Source organism: Anguilla anguilla, chromosome 1, assembly GCF_013347855.1.
Source record: "Anguilla anguilla isolate fAngAng1 chromosome 1, fAngAng1.pri, whole genome shotgun sequence".
In the NCBI taxonomy this organism is placed as follows: domain Eukaryota; kingdom Metazoa; phylum Chordata; class Actinopteri; order Anguilliformes; family Anguillidae; genus Anguilla; species Anguilla anguilla.
This window is the reverse complement of record NC_049201.1, coordinates 44,026,279-44,048,472: the sequence shown is the minus strand read 5'-3', so window position 1 is coordinate 44,048,472 and position 22,194 is coordinate 44,026,279. Positions and strand designations below refer to the sequence as shown.

Sequence of the window (22,194 nt, the reverse complement as noted above, 5' to 3'; positions counted from 1 at the left end):
CCCCCCCTGACCCGCAGCGGCCTCCCAGCACCTTGGGGGCGCGGTCTGGGTCGCACGTGTGGGGGGGGGGACGTGGCCGCTGCCTCTGCCGCCCGTTATTTTACCCAGCAGCGCGCGGGAGAGCGCTGGCGGCCCTGGCCCTGGCCCGCCCGCCCACGCACGCGTCAGTGTCTCGCATGCCCTCGCTCTCTCTCTCTCTCCCGCGCGCATTCCAGGCCAATAGGTTTCTCCCCCCCCGGCTCCTCTTGACCTACAAGACGGGGAATTTGTGTGCCTGTGGTGGAGCAGGAACGTCCATGAGTGCTTCTCGGATGACATTGTGGCTGCCACTCTCCGGGCCATCGATGTGCAGCGTTCGCTCGACAGAAGGGGTGGGGGATGTCAGGTACACTGCTGTGCAGTGTTAAGTGGCAGTGACAGTACGCTTTCTATGTACGACTTCTTATAGAAAGAAAGTCTAGAGATTGTTAGAGGAATCAACTATAGTGGATAAAATGTATTACAGGGAAATAATGTTCGTAAGTGTTCATTCCTGCATGTAACTCTCTTGTAAAGGTGTTTCAGTCTTTTGTGGAGGTTTTTTCACCTTTATTTTACCAGAAAGTGATTCTATCTCAAAGCAGCGTGGAATTGTCGGTCCAGTTTGCTTGCGCTAAAGGATAAGCAACAGCATCACCATAATCAAACTGAGAAAAATAAGCCAGCGTCCAGCCTTTTCCTGGAAGCCGTGGAGAAGCAGGACATTAATTGCTGCAAGGCACCCTGGTGTGAACTTCAGTTTTTTTAGTCAGACACTATATTTTGAAAATTAAATCTTTGTCCAACAATACAACCATATATCTGCCGACAAACTCTATAGGGATGCCTTCAGGAGTGTTTATAGAAGGTGATGGAATATTTGTACATCCAGGAGAAAAAAATAAAAGAACCGTAATATTATTTGCATTTAGATTAAATTGTAGGTCAAGTGAGGCATGCTGCGAAGAGTTGAAATTGATTTGCAAAAGTTTGCGCAAGCAGTCTGGGGCATGTGCATACAGAAATTGTGTCATTGCAATAAAAATGATCCCTTGAATAATTGTTTTGCTTACAAATATTATTTATATAAATATAGAAAAGGCAGAGGACCTAGAATTGACCCTTATGGCACACCCTTATTTAGAACAATGTACTCTGACCTTACCTTATCTCCATGCTTTAGTAATTGTGTGTGATCATACACATAATTCAGGAACCATATTGTTGCTCTGGTTTCAGCACCAACCCTTCACAGGTTCTCATTTTTGAAAAAATGTCCACAGTATAAAAAGCGTTAGTAAGATCTATAAACAGAGCCAAACAAGGATGACTTTGAGTGGCTGCTTTGATGTCATCCGAAGCTGTCGATGTGATAACTTCTGAAACAAGACTGCATGTCATTTAAAATGGCTAAATAAATCTAAATAAGATTTCATTCGAGAATTCATGTCTCACTGATATTAATTAAGGTGGACAAGTTTGAGATAAGCATGTAGTGTCCACTATTCACCCACCGTGGTCAGCATGTCTGACCTTCACCCTTACCTTCACCCACTCACAGCCAGCACGTCAGACTAGTACACTGGAGCCACGCTCTGTCATGTACTGGTCGATATCTGCTGTCCGGTAGCAGCACATATCACCGTGTGTGGAATTGCCATTGCTTATGATGTTATAACATACCACAGTAATGAAGATATTTTCATTTGTTTGGGATGAAGTTAGACTGTTTTTTTCCCCCAGTTGTTTTTCTTTGCTGTTTAAGCATACTGTCCTTGCAGCTGGGATATTGATACTTTGTTTACCTGTTATTTAGTGGAAAAAGTCATTTTTGTACAGTCCTTAGCATACTTTTATAAATTGTTAAACTCATATGATCATCTTTTCTGTGGTAATCCACAGAAACTAGCGGAACAGCACACAGTGCCTCTAGTTAAATGTTGGCATTCTACTGCCAGCAGTGGTCACAGGCTCCACTGGCAGCATGGGCCCATTCTCCAGTGACGACATTGACATTTATCCTATTCTTCTGCAAACATGTGGTTACTACGGAAACAAGTTTTTACTCCTTGCATGTGCTGAGCAGGCCGTACACATCCTGAGACCACTCCCCTTCGGCCCTGCATCATGTCTTTGTGACTGTCGATTGCTATTAAAGAAGGGGTGGCCTGTACCTCACACCTCAAATTAGGCATGCAGCGGAGCTGGGCTCTCCGGAGATGTGTTACACGTACGAACGCTCGTCTCTGCTCTTTGCCTCAGTTCACCGGTCGGAGGCTTACGCTGCAGTGCGGTTTTAATTAACGGAATCTGCGCTTAAATTAGAAACCTTCGGCGTTGTACTTGAGCAGCTAATTGTTTCACGCTCTCGAGTCCCAGCGGACGCGCTCTGACACTGCGAGCACCCCTAGATAATGGCCCTGATCTGGACCGACCGATTCTTACGGACGCAATGCGAAGACAAAGCCTGTTCCTGTCGAACAGGCTGTTTCACGTGGCAGAGTTGAAAAGGGAAATTCATACAATTCAAAATGGATTCAAATAAGTAACACTTACTTGGCCTACATCAGGGACACGCAAATCTGGCCCTGGAGGCCAGCAGTACTGCCGGGTTTTCTTTTCAACCTGGTAATGTTAATTGATTGATTAATGCCACTGATTGGTCAGAGAGTGAACTTGCCTGGTGTGCCGGGTTCAATTCGGTCCTGATCAGAGGGGTGGAATGAGAGCCCGCGGTACTGCTGCCCTCACGGGCCGGGTTTGAGTACCCCTGACCCGTATCACGGCAGCGTTTTCGGCTTTTACCGCACTGCCCGTGACTTCATCTCAGACGGAATGTGCTCGCTCCTCAGGGGCTCAGCAGGGAGGATCGCTGAAGATCCAAACTCTTCTCCCCACAGCCAATACGTTTTATACATCGGCTCCTCTGATATGTAACCGAATATCTGCGCGTACTGCCAAATATAAACACACAGTACGAGTCGCAACTTTAAATCATAACGACAACGCTCTGACATTTGTTATACCTGTCGGACAAGTATGTTGGAGCGGCAATAACTTACCTCTGCAACTGGCCTTAGATGAGGGTAATTTCATCTTCTCCTTGTTTAAGGATTTGTCTACTGCCGTGTTTGGGCTTGGTTCACTGTAACGAGCTGGTTACTCATATTTCATTATTAAGTAGAGTTTTTCTGCACTTTTGTTTCTACATTATTCTTATTTATGTGCACAGCAGGGTCCCTCCTGAATCCCTTTTTATTACAACGTGTAATCAAAAGTATGAAATTAAGAAGCTGTACCAGGTGTTTATGAAGTTTATCATTAATGTTTATTTGGCTTACCCTTGAAAATGAGTTTTTAAAATTCAACCGCAAATCTGCAATTGCTTTGAATGTTTTAGAAACTTTATAAAGCAGCTTTAGGAATCCAGATGATTAAAGGAATACCGTAATGAATTATTGAAAGCAATTTTGTAGCTTTATAATAGGAGATAAAATCATGAGGAACCCCATCTGTTGCTTAAAATGAAGTACCGCCTAATTAGTTTACCCTATTTTACCCTTCCAGTTATGTTGCTTTTTTTGTAGGTTAAATCGGTTTCTGTGAAATCAGTCATGGCTACAGAAGGTTAGGCCCAGCTTTTTACCCTTGGATCCTGGTATTTTAGAATGGGTTGGAAGGGACAAGTATCACAAATCACTGGCTACTGCCGAATCATGTAACGGACAGGGTGTGCGCATAGCTTAGCATGGACTCCTCACCACATAAGCAGTATTCATCTAAACAACTCACTTTATCTAAGCAGCACTTGTCTACCCATCCAGGGTGTTATTAGTCCTGACTAAATGGGTCTAGGCACTTTGCTCTAGCCTAGTCCCATGTATTTTCCTAGCCGTATTTGTTGACTTGGAAGGGACACATTGTCTCCCTGCTTTTTTCTGCTTAATGGGTGATTTAATAATTTAATAAATAATCACTTAAGTCTCTCTTAATTAGTTTGATATGACATCGTCTGCCCAAATGCGCGACATTTTTCCCAGGCTCCTGGTTACATGGCCTTTGTGAAGTATCAGTGAAGAAGACCGGTCCTCTGATCAAACCCCCTCTTAATTGCTCCAGCAATTAAATCAAGCCGTAGTTCCCACTTTTACCATGACATGCCTGGTCCATAGTCATTTATTGTATGTAAGTACACATTAATACACAGCTTTATGAAATGTGCCATTTCACATACTGTTTTGAGTTGCTTTAGTGGAATTATTTGAATGTATAAATGTGCTCCCTTATACCTTACTGCTATTTGCAGCGGCCTCTCTTCAGTAAGTCTCATACCTCATATATTCCTTCTTGGCTTATATCAATAACTCAGACTTTAAGATGTAGACTATACCTGAGCAATACTGATGAGGGAGAGCCTTAAGTTCAGGGTGCCATAAAATTGTTGCCACTATTTGTCAGTCTTAAATGCAGAATTACATGATGAAATTTTGGCCTTAATAGATTTAGATAACTGAATGGATGCTTAAAATAATTTTTTTTTAAATGTTAATTTATAGCATATTTGGTGTACGATGCTCCTGACCTGACCTATGCAATGCAGTTGAGTTTGTGTGGTTTTTTGTTTAATAGGTGTGCCTATACTGCCATGGCGCAAATAAGTAACACTAGTTCGAAGTCATGATACACCTGTTTTAGTTCTACCATTGCACGCAGAAGCTCGTTACAGTTTCCACTGTTGTCATCCGTGCTGTTTTACCCGCCACCACTTCGTAGCACTCACATGATTGAAATCTACGAATCGTTGTTTGTACGATATTTATTCTTGGCTGGTCTCATCACACAAACCTCATAAACTTAATAATTTGATGCCCAACGACAGCACTCAGCGAGAGAACATTATTAATGCTAGAATAACCACCCTTTACTTTCTTTAAAACCTTGTTTTATTTTTTTTAGGGTGCGTCCCTGCCCTCCTTATGTATTTTTCATGATGTTTGGCAGGCTCAAGGGGAAAGCAGAGAGGGTTTCAAGTGGAGACGTGCCGTATTTTTGGGGAATCAAAGTACTGCCCGTGCGGGGTAGTCGAGAGTCTGCAACTCTACGACCTGCCGTACGAAAACCTGCCTTTATTTAAAATACCGTGTGTCAGTGTGCCCTGTCCCAGGTTGTGATTTGAATAGCATACAGTGTACACCATCCCATCCTTTCCTCACTCATTTTAAAATCAAGGTAGCCTACCCTCGATACTCAAATTTGAAACCCTCTCAGGTCCAAGTGTGCTGCACTTGACCGTTTACAGGGCTGCGCCATTTTGGTCAGTCCTCAGTGTGCCTGATGCAATACTGCCACAGGTTTCATCTCACCACCGCACCTTAGCCGTTATGTTTCTCCAGAAGATTCCTTAGAAAAGCAGGCACCCCTTTTGATGCGGGAAGCGGAGTGGAAAATGACAGGTGTCCGCACTTATGTTCCTCGCGATAAGACGGAAGCCTGTGGAGGAACGGGAGGCAGGAAAGAGGGATGGAAGAGAAGAATAAAGGAGGACCCCGTCCCTCGTTTCGAGCCGCTGCCGGAAGGCAGAAGTCAGAAATGATTCCGCGGAGCTCCCTTCCTCCCCGGCCCCTCCGGCCTCCCTCCCTCCCTCCCTCCCTCCCGCCGGTTCATCACTCCATCCAGGGGCCCGCGTCCCGGAGCCGCCCGTGCGCTCTCATTAATTCCGCCGCCGCGAGGTGACAGTCTGTTAACAAGGATCACGGCTGACACACACACCCCTCCAACCCAGGCAGCGCCGTAATGATGTCGGAGGGGAATCTGGAGGAAAACGTCCTTCTGTCAGGTTGACTGAAGGTTTTCCTTTCTGTTTTTTTTTTTTTTTTTAAGATGATGCATACCTTGATGTGAGGGGGGTGGTGTGTGTATGTAGTGTTATAATTTATTGTTTAGCCCTAGTAATGTTTCAGATGACTGCCTGCCAAGTGCGTGCGGGTATATCCCCAGTGCAGGTCCAATGGGTTGTTGTGGGTTGTGGAAATTGAGGAAATGGCTAGAAAAACTCAGGTGGGCTGAATCTGCATCTTATTTGTGGCTCACCATGTGATCAAAGACCGTCACAAGGGCAGTCTACAAACAGAAAGCTGCCGCGAACATCGGACCTGAATGCAAAACTCCTGCTGTCAGTGCCGCCATGCTGTGCGTTGGAGTTAATCATTTCAAAATAAGGATTCTGGTGCCCTGTCACAGGACCAGGAAATCTGAGCCCATGAGACTGAACGTACCTTTTGAGGTACGGAGAAAAGAAAGTGGTTCTGGTGAGCCTGAGCTGGCACGCTGTGCGTCTGATGCCAGGCGTCCTGCGGGGAGGAGAGCTGTGTGCCAGGCCCAACACACGCGAGGCGCGCTCCCTGGGAAATCGACACCACCGGAGGAAGCCTTTGAATAGCACCATCAACGCAAACTGTCTGCCGGCTTTACTCATTTCATTAAATGCATATTGCTGATTCGTCAATACGCCGAGACGATTCCGTTTTTAAAGGATGCGGTTATTGGTGTTTTAAATGCGTTCGATATACACCGGCACCCGTTTCTCTCAATATTTTATCTTTTAAGAAGTTCTTTCGTGTGCACTACAAATTAATTAAATTGTAAACATGTTGCACGTTGCGAGCAATTCAGGTACAGTATGGGTCCTTCAGCCTGTTTCTAAAGCCCCTCCCCCCCAGTGTGCTATAGACAATATTAAGGATTGATCTTAATGATTATGCACTGCAAATAAGCCGGTTCATATGTGTGTGCATGGGCCAATCAGAATACACTATTGATGTTCTCTGATCTCTGACCTTACCTCAAACCATGTGCCTTGAATGATTTGTGAAGACTCTCCGCTGCATAAAATATGACCACTTTACTTGAAAGCCGTTGGTACAGTACAATTCCTCGGGAAAATGCGATGAACTGCGTACAACCTAAAGCAAAAACCACGTGATGTGTAATTACCAGTAACAGAATGCTATGTGTGAAACTATTAGAGTGACAAAATCACTTCAGATAGAATGCTGCCAAAAAAGCAAATGATAAAAAAGCAGACTTGATGGGGTGGCTTGGTGGTGCTGTGAATGGCACTGTTGGCTCACAGCAACAAGTTTGAATCCCGACCGAGGGGCTTTCTGTGTGGGGTTTGCATGTTCTCCTCATCCTACAGTACAAAGACATGCAGTTGGCTAATTGGAGTCTCTAAATTGCCCGTCTGTATGATTGTGTGTGTGAATTGGTGTGTGGGCCCTGTGATCAACTGGAAACCTGTCCTCGGTTTATTCCTCCTCCTCACGCACTGCATGCTGGGGATAGGCTCCAGCCCCCCCTTGCAACCCTGACAAGGAATATGTGGTTTAGAAAATGGGTGGATGGATGGATGAAAACTTATATTTTATAAGAATATTTTAAACCAATAATTTATACAATTGTCTGAACTCCTTTCAAGAAAAAATATAAAATGGTAGTACACTTTTCCTAAAAACCTATGTGCAATATAAAATACACAGTTCTTTTAGAAATTTTCAGTATCATCCTGTGTTTATCTAGGCTTCAAAACATTCTTTGAAGTGAATGTACATGATGGTATTTGCTCAGTGCATGCTGTTCTTATTATTATAGTCATTGTAATAGGCCATGATCAAGCCTGTCATTACTGGATATGTAGTTGGGCAAGTCGACCCTAAAAGTTGATATTTGGAGAAATAAGTGGACTGAGATTATGGGTTATTGGTTTTGATACAAATTTTGTATAACTCAGTCATTTAAAATGGATTGAATGCTTATTCTTTGAACCCGTTCCCTTTTAAAGAAGTTTTTTAAAAACTAATAAACAAAAACATTGAGAAATCCCTTGAGTGCTGAAGAAATAAATGTATTGGGCTTAAAACGCACAAAGTGGTTTTTTGACTGCAATCTGATTTGAAGACATCATACGATTTCTGCTATTAATATTACCAGCTGGTGAAAGACATCGGCCGCACATGAACAGACGGAACAGCACAACTGGAGTGCAGGAATGTCCCGTTCTTTTTCACAGCCAGTGCGTACGAACGAGAAAGGACCGACCGAGCCTTCCAAGTGTTTATTTGACCCTGTTGCAGGAAGGCAGAGGAAGGAGGCCTCACTTTGGAAGCAGTCTCCCAGCCGAAGCGAACTTCGACCCAAACTCCAGTGAAGTGGGCAAGACCGCCGGGGCTGGCCTCCGCTGACCGCGGTAGAGGAGAGAGAGACTTCCCCCTAAGGGGTCAGAATGGATCAAATCCATGTTTCTCATCATCCAATCTTATCAGAAACCGCTAAGCCTCTCTCTGACTACGCATCAGCCCTGACTGAGGCCAGTAAGCGAAATGCGCCGGGTTCCCTCGCCGTGTCGCGGTGCCGCACGAGCTCTCCGGCTCTGCCGTTCGAGAGAAATTGCGGGATGAGATTTGAGACATTTAGCCCTTGAATTTTTTATGAAAAGGATCTTCTGAGACAAAAAGCTGAAAGGAGAGATGCAGTACGAATGTGCGGCAACAAAAGGAAAAGGGAAAGCTTTCATCCAGGGGAAAATGTGCACACTCCTAACAAGTGTGTCTTCTGGAATCTTCCTTTATTAAAACCATCTCCCCGTTTTAAAGCTTTTTTTTCCCATCCCTTTTTAATGCAATGAAACTTGCCTTGAACCTTTTTTTAATTGCTGCTCCCTGCATTTGAAGGGGAAAAAATACAATTTTTCATTCCATAAATTAATTTTCAGGCAGAGGGACTGAATAGCAATTTAATTAGGCAGCTGGCATTGTGCGTGCTTTCGCCCCTTTTAAAGAAAGCTGTTTAGAATAAATAATGATACACAAAATGAGGGGCTTTTAAACCACATCAATACAAATGCTTGCGACGATAAGCCACGCCACGTTATTTTGAAGAAATATCAGCCTGGGAAATTAAGTAGGAAAATAGACTTTTATTTTGCTTCTAATGAGCCTTCAGCTTTCCACTGCACCCCCCACGCCCCATAACCCCCCCTCACCCCCACGCCCCCACGCCCCCACCCCCACCTCACCGCTCCAGAAGGCGGAAAATGTCTGCAGTCTCCGAGCCCTCGTGGAGCCCAGCGTGCTGCTCTCCAGTTTAGGGCCCCTTTTGTTTACTGTGCTACAATAGCCTCACATCCCTGCCATCTTATCTTCGCCCGCAGTCTCCCAGGCTTCCGTAGTTCCTCTTCAGGGGTTTTTCCTGAGTCGCGTGCCGCTGTGACGTGGGCCGGGGGGGTCTCGCTTTGCGGTCATACACTTCATTTGGGAATCCGACGCACGGTTAGCTGCCGAAACTCATTCAGCCCGGTTTGCGGCGAACGCCGCTGCCGACAGACTTTGCCGACGCACGCTTTTTCCCAGGAAGGGTTCAGCCCCGCAGCATTGCGTGCAGCGCAAACACGGAGTGTCTGTCGCGTGTGTGCCCACGGAACGTTCTGGAATCCTGAGCACACAGGGTTTACGAGGCTTAAAGACGCAGCGCCGGAGGAGCGAAGTCCTCTCGGCGGTTTACGAAGGGCCTAATATCCCGACTCCGGCAGACGCCTCGATAGCATAATGCAGCACATGCGGTGAACATACGGAGCGATTCTCTGCGCCGCTGCGGTCAATTCCCCCGCTTCATAATCCACTCGCCACAACTGAGGCGCACGGGAGCCGAGGGGTGCGTAGGGTTGCTTGGTCTTTCGCCTTTTTTCCATTAAACCACTCGCGATTAAGGCCTCTAGGGGAAGCAGGACAGTAGCAGTAGACTTGTTAGGCCTCATTAGGTTGTTTCGTCTAATACATGCAATGTTGGCCCCAGATTTATATGGTTTGACTGAACGCATATAACCAGCTATCAGCAATAGGATTATACTGTAACTATGTATTGGAGATATGCGTTTTGTTTTGTAATAATTTATGGAACATTCTTGCCATTTCGGTTTCTCACAGTCATAAGTATTCTCTCTGCTTGGACTGTTGTCATCTTATGTAGTAAAATTTTCATCCCATTCGTTGCTTTGGCTCTTTGGACCATATGTTCATTATGAGGAAATAACATCTCTGTTCAGGGAAAGTCATTCATACCTCAGACACCTAAAGGGTGGTTAGCAACGGGCATTTTTCAAATTTTTGGTTTGATGGAATCACTCTATTTTGAGACTTTATTCTTTCAGGAATTCTTAGCAGACTAACACTGGTAATATACCCCTTTAGTAGTGGAACGTTCCGGTAGATTTGACTTGTTGTTGCAGAGACCTTTTTTTTTATTGAGATAAGCAGGCAGATAAATGGCGTGTTTGACTCTTTGACTGCAGTGTGATCTAAGTTGGCATGATCACGGGAGGCAGTTTTTGTCAGATTGATTGCAGTTGACTTGCGCCATGGGGTAGATCGGGGGGGGAGAGGGGGGGGGGGATTTTGTCGCGCAAGTTTGTCGATGTGCTTACATGGTGTAACTAACTACGCATGGAAAGGTGAACGATAACCCCCAGCGCCGGATCTATATGCGTCACGGCCGCGGAGTCACGGAACGGCCGAGTTGCAGCTTCGTTCGCGGCGAGCGGCTCAGTGTCTCCGCGGAAGGGAGCGAGGCCTGTGTGTGGATCAGATGGCGCAGTCACGCGAGGCTGGCGTGCCCTGATGGTGGTGATGGTGGTGATGGTGGTGATGGTGGTGATGGTGGTGATGGTGGTGATGGTGGTGACGGTTGGTTTGCAAGCACGTCGGTGAAAACCAATGCTAATGTCTTTCGCAGCGGTGCTTTTCTTGGGGATTCCTCTTTTCGTTACCCCCTTTTTTATTTGCATGTTTCCTTCTCACTAGAAACGTTCTGCTTCCACTAATCCTCAATTTCTGTGGTCAGGGCTCATCCCACCCCCTGTGTGCACTGCAACCTGGTCATGATGCGCGGTGCGGTCCTCGTGCGAGCGAGAGCTCTCTCCTTTCACTGTTCGCATGATCGCAAACAGCCATCGAATACATCCATCACAAAATCACAAATAACTATCACGAAATCACGAGCAACAATCACAAAATCACAAGCGACCATCGCAAAAAACCATCACAAAATCGCAAACAAACATCGCAGACAAGACTCAGAGACAGCCGGGGACGATTACCTTTTGCAGCCCGCGTGAGCTGGGCCGCTCCGTGACAACGGGAGTTTCCGGAACAACGCACACTGTGCACAGCGTTGAAAGTCACACCCCAGCAGACGCGGTCCACTCGGTATTCTGGCCCTGTTTCAACCTCCGAATCCCCAGATGACCCTTCCTGCTCTGCATCAGGAAGTGGGAGTTACGCCCGGGCTGCCCCGACCCTGGTTCGGTGAGCCGAGGTTTTTATTGTTACTCGACACTGAATTGTCCAATCAAAGCGGTTTCTCGGATAGTTAACTCACCTCACGCGGCTTCTTGGGTCCATAAATCGGTTACTGATTTTAAAGTGAAAATGAAAACCAGTGGCTCTCTAGGGGTTGGCGACTCCTGCTTTAGGTCGTTGTGGATGGACTCTATGATCCGATAGGCTTTAACAGATCCACCGGACCCTCACACACCCTGACGTCTTGGCGCACATGGGAGACGCCATTCGGCTCTAAGTGTGTGCTGAGAGTGTGGTTAGAGTCCTGGGGAGTTGGGTGCAGCTAGCCGTAATACAGCAATCAGAGCCTCACTCGCACACACTTATCGTGATGCATCTCCCACCCGTTTTCTCTTTTAATTAATTTCTTTGTCAGCGCACATTGAGAATGACATCATTTGGTGCACAGTCTTATCCAGAGCGATTTGCTAACGATGCTTTGAATGTATAACGGTTTCACATCTGCGTTTTAAGAAAAGGAAGTAGCAAAAAAAAAAGCCTTGAGACAAATAACTACTGTCTGCGTTGGTGGTAGGGTTTTTTTAAGAGAAAGTGTGATCAGGGTAAAAGATAGGGAGGTTTTAATTTTCCTGAATGTAAGTTCAGTGTAGGTTAGTGATTAGCATTTATTTTGCATACTTGTCAATTCTAAATATTGAGTATTGAATATCTTTAACAGGTCAGCGTTTATCAGTTTCCTTGACCTTTTCATAAAAAAAAGGCCAGAGTGTACTTCGGTGACAGGAAGAAAGGCCAACGAATGAAGCACGCACGCTCGCATGCCGCACGCACGCTTGCACCCATGCCGCACGCACGCTTGCACCCATGCCGCACGCACGCACGTCCAAACCGCACCCCCATTACGGACCATTTTCAGATCAGGAAGCGGCGAGACGACCCTCGGAGGAAAGGCCGGGGCTCTAAATCACAGCCGCGGCGTTAATTACCGCTCCAGCAGCGGGTCTTTAGAGACATCATTAAGCAGCAGCCACGGCTGCGGATGTAAACATCACCTTTCCACCTCCAAAACTCCCTGTGTGACGGCCTGCCAGGATCTTTAGAATCAGTTCCTGTTCCCACATTACATTGTCCGAACCTGAATGGGTTGAGAAAGACGTCTGCTTTTAAGGTCACCTTGTTTGTTTGTTTGTTTGTTTGCTTTTTTGTTCAACATTGATAAAGAACTGCAACCTGCATTGTAATAGTATGGCGCACAAACTGAGCTCCCAGACATAATATTGATTTATGTACCTGTGAACTGTACCTCATTAACCTCATGTTGAATATAACAACCGTAAAGCCGCACAAAATGCTGAAATGGTGTTTTTTTTTTGTTGGAAGGCGTTCTCCCTCAAATAAAAAGTCAGTTGGCAAATATTTTTAAAAGCTTATCCTACGCGTACATTCCTTGCATGCGAGGAGGTTTTATTTGTTTATATCTGATGTGGCGGTGTTTTGTCTTTTCGAAAAGGTAGTCTCTTCCCAGCGTGGACACGCTCACAAGCCTGACTCCCACTTTACAGTTATGACACTCAACCCCTGGCACTTTCAAACAGATCTCACCACCTAGTTTCTGCGTTTCAGCAATTTACCCGCGGGAAAGTTGCGAGAGCAAATATTTGCAACTGCTCCACACTTGGAATGATTTGGATTAGGCGGAGTGTCTCTGTCACGGGATACTGGGCGTCGGAAAACAGCAGCAATGCGGGCCTTCAACTGCATGACCGTTATGAGGTCCAGATCTTTCGTATACATGTTTTGTTGACGGTCCTTTACCCGGACATACCCAATCAAAATATTTACGCGTCTCTCTTATTTTGCCAGTCTGCCGAAATCTGTGAAGGACGATCACAACATGAGCTGCTAACGTTATTAAAAACTGTTATTACCTGGGTAATACAGTCAACACAGTGCAGTGTGTGAGTTGCAGAACTAGGTCAGGTTTGTTTGGAGAGATGGAATTCAGCTTTCTTTTCTCTCTCTCTCTCTCTTTCTCATTCTCTCGTTCTCTCGCTCGCTCGCTAAGAGGCAGACACAGCCCCGCTCTGAGTGCTTGGCTCCGAGTCCGCCCGTTCCCGCCGTACCATGTGTGTTCTCGGAGCCGACAGTACCCACAGTACTTGGCCGCCTGCGTGTTCTCCGAACTGCGTCTGTCCAAAGAGCCTCGTGTCTGGAGCGTTTGTCTGATTATTTGTTTGCTCTGAACTCATGATGCTTCTCAGAAACGTCTTCATTTATTTTATTTTTCCTGTTCCCAAGAATATTTTTTTGAAAATAGCTGTATTCATTTTGCAATCAGTTAATGTTCAAGTCTAAATGGCTGGCAGGACTCTCCATTGGAGAGAGATTCAGTGCAATGGGGTAGCAGTACAAGACACGTGTACCCACACACGCATGAACGGTCACAGGCCGGTGCATTTCTTTCTCTCTCTCCATGTCTCCCTCCCTCCTCCTCTCTCTTTCTCTAAGGCACTCCATACTTCAGAATTTTTTCTTTTACATGCCATTATTAATTAATGTGTCAGTTGTCAAAAACTAGATTTAGGTAATATCTAATGATTTGACTTTGTGACTCAGGCACTGAACTGCTTTAAGTTTCAAGGAACAGACTCCATTGGTGTCACACAGGAGTGGGATGAAATATTACAAAAAACTACTCCGCCACTAAGTGAACCCAGAGGGTGATGTGGTGCTGTTCGTAAATAATCTAGCCACTCCAGTATTCACCCTGCCACCCAGCCAGTAGTTTATATGGAAGAAATCCCCCCTGGCACTGGGGTTGTGTGAGATGGGGGGTTGGGTTGATGTGAGGCTGAAGAGTGCCTGGAGACACACACTCACACAGTATATAAAACAAGACAGCCCATGCGTGAGAAGCATTGAAAAATCACTCATTGACATCACACGCTGTTGCATGACCATCACTCCTCAATAGACAGCATGAGAATTGCAACTGTGAGAAAACACCCACAACGTAACAACAGGTGCTTTACCGGAACACTCTATTGCACATTACATCACCACCTCATAGATAGTCTCTGTGTGCTTAGCAAAGTTGGTGCAGGTTGGATTGATGCCTTAGTTGCTTGTTGGGCAGCATTGTTGGTCGACTGTGTGGCAGGTGTCATTTGGAGTCGACTGTGCTGAGGGGTCTAGGACATTAAATTCTACCTGGGGGAAGAGGGCAGGTTCTTTCCACTGTCCTCCGAGATTGTTGGGACACCACACTGAAGCAAATGTATCCTATACGTAAGCGAAATAAAGATTTATCAAACGGCGGTACTTAGCAACGTAGCGAACGTTCTCTGGCAGATGCGGCGCGGTGATGGAGGTCCGACGAGACGCGGCGTTAACGCTTCCTCGCAGGATATTCGCGACGAGGCTGGGAGAAGTGGCCCGCTGATGTGCGCCGGCAGCCGGAGGCGCGGCGGATATTTGATTTCCGCGGCGATAGAGCCAGACTCCGTGGGCACCGCTGATAGACAATGATCCACGCCTCAGAGGGAGATATCCAGCAGAAATCATTACTGCGCAAAGGGCAATATATCTCTCTCTCTTCAGACTGAAGAAACAAGCTATCTGATCTTGGAAAGTGAGGAGCAGTCCTGAAGGAAAAACCATCCGAATCTTTCGCTGGGCAGTAAAGCGATCCCCGCTGATTTACCCTCCCCTGCCAGGACTTCTCTTCTGTCAGGTTTTCTCATCCGTTCTTTTGATAAAGGTGTGCTCTTGACAATTCACCTTTTATTTCTCCATCAGGGGATACCTGCCTTCCCCCCCTTTCTTTTTGTTTGCGGGTAAGGCTAACCCTGGTCGTAGCGGCGTGAAGGTCCAACAAAGGAGGCTTGTCAAAAACAGCTGCAGCTCCCTGGTCGGGCTTTTACAAGGCTGGCCATGAAACGTGCTCTGACTTTATGGTTGTTGCTCAGAGAATAACAGCAGGTTATTCGGGGACCACGTAAGGGTGAGGGGTTTTAACAAGGAGACTGATTATTTGTACACTGGAGTCCAGTTCCCAGTTCCCGACATAGAGCCATTGATACCCACAGAGCGAACTGCAGGCCAGGGTGATGCACGGTACCAAATTAATACCAGCTACACCCCTCCTCTGGCCACCAAAGCCTATGATTTTGACATTTTCATCTCTTCTCTCTCTGTTTTGAGTGGAGCCCTATTAGTTCTTTGAAGGTGGAGGTTTGTGCTGCTCTCTCCCGCAGGATCAGACCTGAGACTTCCCCTTTCCAGCCCTGCACAGTCTAGTGCAACCGTATCCACCTCAGCCCACCGCCAACGTACCAGAATTATCCTCAATGTAGGATTCGCTGATTATACCAGGCCAGTTCTCCTTGTAGGAAACGGCGAGTCTCTACATCGTATCCCCAGCAAGAAGCCAAAGAAGCCCTAGAAAGGCAAAGCTGTATTGTTCTAGCCTGAAAATAAAACAAATAATAATAATGCAGTCGTGTATGTCAGAAGTGAGATTTCATTTCCAATGGATGCGTGTGTAAGGTGATACGGAGGTCCCCTGTTGTAGCGGCCTCTAGTGTGAGGTGAAAGAAGAAAGGGAACACTGGCCCCATGAAGGACATCTGTGCTGGATGCAGTCTTGATCACATGAGCGCCCCTGTGGCTGTTTTGACAGGTTTACCCACAACTGAGGGGCAAAAAGGGGCGTGGCCTAATGTCATACAGTTCTGGCTAAGCTCTCCATATGCTGCACATTTTGTTCCTAACGTATGGCACAGCACGTGCTATACAAGCTGGAGCAAGTGCTGCTACAAGAGATTGGTAGAGACTTCTCTGCTTCGAAGAATGGCTGCTAAATTAAAATAAATTTATACCTTTGAGCCTCTCCAGGATTTGAGGCCTGTGCCTGTTTGGGTGAAAAACGTAATCATCGGGAATTAGTCATTTCCCTCTCTGACATAATAGGCCCTTGACTTTCTGCAATAAACGTCAAGGTAGATTGTTAGTGGTATGAAGACAAATCAAGCTCTCATTACTCAGACCAACCGCAACAGAGCCCTTCAGAGAGTCATCCAAGACCAGGTGTTAGTCTTTACTGTTGGCAGCTATTACCACATTTATATGAAAATGAGCGCAGATGAATGTGGTTTAGAAAAATTTATGTTGTGATATCTAGATCAAAAAAAAAAAGCAGCTTCTCTTTTAGGTTTGAATCTAAATAAAATGCCCAAACCCCTCCTTCCTACGACAGGAGGAATGTTCTGTTCTTTGCCATTGTTCTTCATACGCTAAGGAGGATAGGAACTGTGTGATTCTGCTGGAAAAATTTGAAAGTGCCATCATCAATATGCACATTTCTGTGCTTCAGGACCGCCATTTCAGAAGCCAGTCAGAAGTACCCAAACGCTCTAGTGGTTATGGAGGGGCCCCAGAGGAGCGTATTTGGAATAATAAGCATTGCTTTTAAGCTCAGCGGACTGCAATGCATTTCTGCTGCCTCCCGCTGTACTAACACGTCTGCTGACGCTCCGATTCCCTCTAGAGTCTGCGGCTTGTGGAAGAGTCACTTAAGAAAATCATTCCAGCCTCCACAGTGACAATTTTTATTTATTTATTTATTTATTTTTTGCAAAGAGGGCTTATTGTTCAGCACCCTCAGCGTCGCACGCAGGACACATCTGCATAATGCAGACGCCCCAATGAGCTGCAGTGCCGGTCTGCTGTGACACAGCGAATCAAGTGAGCCGTGCCGGAGACACCCTTGGGGGAGGGGGGTTGTTGGGGGAGGCGGGGGGGATTCAGAAAGCCAATCGCGGGCCCCCCCGCGGACCGCGGTTTTCGCGCTGGGGATTCGTTCGAGCCTGACTGCACACCAGTGACCCGGACACGAGCAGATGTCCGGTGAGATCAGGTGGAGATCTCTTGAACCTCGTTCAGTTCTGTGGGGGCCCCACCGCTCCGGTTCATCGCCGCGAACGTGCGCACTGACTGAGGCGGGGGGACGTCAGATCCTTGTGACTGGCGTGCACATACGCGGCCCGGGGCAGTGTTAGCGCCGAGCGGGGTTAGCATGACAGGACCGCCACGGGAATGAGAGGCTCTACATGTATGATGCATAACATGGCAAGGAGCCGGTTTGTCGACTGTAGCACATGCAAACGAATCTGGACAGAATGTCTGAATGTATAACTATGAGGGTGATTTTTTAATCCTATGGCAGAAGAAGAATGTATGTTGTGGGGGCAGAGCTTGATGTACAGCCAAGTCTCTTGAATAACTAGATTTTTCTGTGGCACGGTACAGTATTTCATGTCCTTAATACCCAGATTATATTGAGAACGGGCTTTTGTTTTCGCCACTGGCCCCAATAGCTGGAATTTATCAGATGCCCAAAATTTGAGATACTAAGTAATTTGACTGTTATCATGGTGTTGGAAATAAATGGCCTCTCTATGACTGCGAGTGCCCTGCTGGCAAATGGCCTCTCCTGCCGAGGAGCAAGGCACTCAGGGCAGCAGGCAATCTCAGCCTCATCATCCGCTACCAGCTCTGCATGCGTCCTCATAAACGCACAGGCGGTGTCAAAGGTCACGTATTCTTGGGCAAATTGCCTCTTCCATTTTTGACATTAAGACATCGCTCGTGGCGCACAATTCAACATTTATCCCACAACGACGGCCTGACCTTTAGGTTTTACATCATTAGGGGCCTTTAGGTCAAGTGTGTGTCTCTTCCTTGCAATTAAGGTCACTTAAGAGCAACATTTAAACCTTGGCGATAGTCGCAGTTTGTGTACACAATTTATTACCACTTGAATTTAGAGCCCAAGCACACGGTCCTCAAGAATTGTGTGACATTCTGTAAATTGGGTTTTGCTAAATTTAATGACGAGGCTTTTTAATACGACCGTCTTCCTGAGGACTCCTGTCTCAATAAAATGGTTAACTGTTGAGACCTTTACCCAACTCCCGTTGCCACAGTATGGTGACTAGCCCACTACTTTCCACTACAGGGAAGCATGTCTAAAATGGAATGGCATACTATGGATCTTTAGTCATACATTTATTTAGTACAATGTAAATATTTAACATTAAAGTAATCACAGTATTATCTGTCATCTGTCACTTCTTTTTACATTGTGGTTGACAACTTAGAGATGTGTCTGAGGAAGACACTTCATTTGCAGCTGAGCCAGGTGAATGGAGAGTGCCTGGGTAAAGCATTGTTATTTGGGTTGGCTGAACCCCTCTTTCCCCCAGACGATGCTAGAGCCAACACTGCCTGGTTGCTGGCCGTAGTCGGTGCTGGCATGGTCCAAACTTGATACCAGTATTGTGGGCCTCATCCATGCATTGGAGCACTGCCTTAACAAGATGAGCCACCCACCAGCCTGAAGCTATACATATTTAATAAACTAAAACTGTTCTTGAATTCTTGAAAGGGAAAAATTTGATCTCGGTTTTCCATTTTTCTGAGGACCCCTTGGGACCTACTCTGTCATCCGTTTGGGAACAGCTGGTCTGAGACTTGGTCTGAGACTTGGTCAGAATGCAGTTGAATGCACATTCAGATCATGCCTTTCTTCCTTTTAACATCAATGTGAGGAACATTTTTTGTTCCTTAAACTATGTCAGGGAAGTGAGGACTCAGAGTGAGAAATTGCTTTTCCTCTGAAAATATTCCTAAAATGTTGCTGGTCCTGTAATGTTCAACGGATGGTTGTAGTTGATGCAGTAAGCCTAGAAAGGTTGCTTTAGTGTGCTGTCTCTCTGTTTTGCATTATTCAGTTTTATCTTATCTTAAATACCTCCATTCTTTTTGTTACATTGCCTCCATACAAAAGCATTTTTTCCATATAACATTTGTCTGCAGTGCTTTTCATAGCATATTGAAGCATTGAATGTTTCTTGTTCCACTTCATACCATTTGTAGACAGGAAACTTTGGTAGAGGAGTTGTGGACATTGGGCCTTGTTTTCCATTGGCTTCATGTAAACAGACAGAGGTATTTTGCTGCTGAGGCTTTTAAAAGACCAGGTCTTGTGAACCTCTGATGTAAAACAGTTTGTGAAAGATGTTCATGTTTTGTTCCCACTGACAGGGAGCTGACCACCATCTGTAACAAGAAAACAGCCTCATTTAAAAGTTTAATGTCATCCTTTGGCAGTTGAACCCTTCCCACATCATTCATTAGTGTTTTTCTGTTCCTCTTTTGGTATGAAAACAAAAAGAGAATGCACTGTTCGTTTCATAGCGTGATTGTTGCTGTTCCCAGAGGGACGGCAGTGGTGCTGAGACTCATTTGAATGAGGGTTCACTGTACTACTTTGTTTTGGAAACACAGGGTTTTTTTCCCAGTCAGAAAATGTTATGACAAACTGATGGGCAGTTTGCTTGTCAACATCCATGATAGCTGTAGATGATATCACATCTAAGCGGTATGGAATTGTTCCATGTTATGTTATTACACATTATTATGTTCATATATATATATGCAATTGATAGATTTTCACATTTATAATAATATTTGTTCACTGTCCACTTTGACTGATGTGGTGTCCTTGTGCTTTCACTGTAGCTTTGTATGTTCATGCTTCTCCCTGTGTTTTGCAGGAAAGCTCAAGAGCAGGATAAGAAAGTCGTGGTGGCGGGATGTGTACCACAGGCTCAACCCCGAATGGACTACCTGAAAGGCCTAAGTATCATTGGGGTGAGTAATATTGACTATCTGATAGGCCTGAGTATCATTGGGGTGAGTAATATTGACTATCTGATAGGCCTGAATATCATTGAGGTGAGTAATATAGACTATCTGATAGGCCTGAGTATCATTGGGGTGAGTAATATTGACTATCTGATAGGCCTGAATATCATTGAGGTGAGTAATATAAACTATCTGAGGCCTGAGGGAAGTATACCACCTGTGAGGCCTGAGTATCATTGGGATGGGTAAAATAGACCACCAGAAAGGCCAGGGTATAATTGAGGTGAGTGATATAGACTACCTACAAGGCCAGGGTATAATTGAGGTGAGTGATATAGACTACCTACAAGGCCAGGGTATAATTGAGGTGAGTGATATAGACTACCTACAAGGCCAGGGTATAATTGAGGTGAGTGATATAGACTACCCAGAAGGCCAGGGTATCATTGAGGTGAGTGATATAGACTACCCAGAAGGCCAGGGTATCATTGAGGTGTGTGATATAGACTACCTACAAGGCCAGGGTATCATTGAGGTGAGTGATATAGACTGCCTACAAGGCCAGGGTATCATTGAGGTGAGTGATGTACACTGCCTACAAGGCCAGGGTATCATTGAGGTGAGTGATATAGACTGCCTACAAGGCCAGGGTATAATTGAGGTGTGATATAGACTACCCAGAAGGCCAGGGTATCATTGAGGTGTGTGATATAGACTACCTACAAGGCCAGGGTATCATTGAGGTGAGTGATATAGACTGCCTACAAGGCCAGGGTATCATTGAGGTGAGTGATGTACACTGCCTACAAGGCCAGGGTATCATTGAGGTGAGTGATATACACTGCCTACAAGGCCAGGGTATCATTGAGGTGAGCCATATAGACCACCTGTTATGCCTGAGTATCATTGGGGTGAGTGGCACAGACTACCTGCTAGGCCTGAGTATCATTGGGGTGAATTATATAGACTTCCTGAAAGTCTTGAGTTTAATTTAAGGGAGTTTCTCAGGGGCACTGTGTGGAGTCCTGGGTGCCTGCTTGGAAGAGTCAGTTACCTGATGTTTCCAGCAGCTATATCTTTCAGCAGCCTTTCTCTCCTGGTTTGTTTCATCAGCTTGTGTACAGTCTACAAATACCTTGCCCTTATATCTAAATGTATTCCCATTTAGATGTGTACAGTGGTAATATATGACTGTATAAGTGAGTGTGCTTATTCTATTTATTTAGCTTATTATTTATGGATTTTTAGGAAATTTTATAGTTTTTTTTAAGGACTGATAAGGAAGTTGGAGCCAGTGAGAGGTCTGTGTTAAATCAGCAGCAGCAGTTTTCTCAAGACCATTCTCTTTGTCATAATTCCATGTTATGCAAATGGTTTCGGTGTTTTGCATATTGCAGCAACGGCTCTGCACGTCCTAGAAGCTGAGTTTTCAGCGATGTTTTAGAATAATCAACGCTTTACACCGAACACAAACTGAAACTTGTGAACTTGTGATCAACTTGCCAGCTGTTTTCCTCTTAGCCCATGGTAAAACGTCTGCCTTTCAATCTCATTAATTGTTTGCAGTTGTTTAAATATGACAATAGCCTTGTTTATTGAGTCTAATTACATTATTCATGGTATAGTATTTAAGCTGATGCAAGGGATTCATGTTTATTAAGCAGACACGCTGAATGATGAATGTAGACATTTCAGTCATCCCAAGACTGGCCATATATTATTAACTTGAAATGAAAGATAATTAAAATTATTAAAATGAGCATTATATTTACATTTGCAGTATACTGAATGTCCATGTTTTTCCTGAAGAGATGAATACTTAATTGATGCATAGGTTTATTATACTCCACAGTGAATAAGGCTGAGATTTTCATTGTTTAGACAGTTGGCCTTGATCACACAGACGTGTTTGTTGTTCTAGTGAGGATTCAGGTTGCACACAGAACACCATAACACGGTAGAAGCCGGAGCAATCTCCTTCTTTCTGGATGTCGGTCTGAATTGGTCCAGGCTAACGTCCTGTTGTCTCAAACTGGGTTGAAGCCTTACTTTTTTTTAATGGAGACTAAGCTCATAATCATTTCACTTTTCAAACAGCGAGACCGTTCCAAAGCTC

The 22,194-nt window shown here is 45.4% G+C and overlaps 1 protein-coding gene across 2 annotated transcripts in view; it reads left to right on the top strand.

Annotated features, from left to right (window-relative positions):
* The window catches only part of cdkal1 (CDK5 regulatory subunit associated protein 1-like 1), a 374,306-nt gene that overhangs the window by 79,785 nt on the left and 272,327 nt on the right, over positions 1-22,194 (top strand). For both annotated transcript variants that reach the window (XM_035380803.1, XM_035380794.1), the window contains exon 5: positions 19,988-20,084. In XM_035380803.1, coding sequence (XP_035236694.1) covers positions 19,988-20,084 — 97 coding nt within the window. The remainder of the gene's footprint in view (positions 1-19,987; positions 20,085-22,194) is intronic.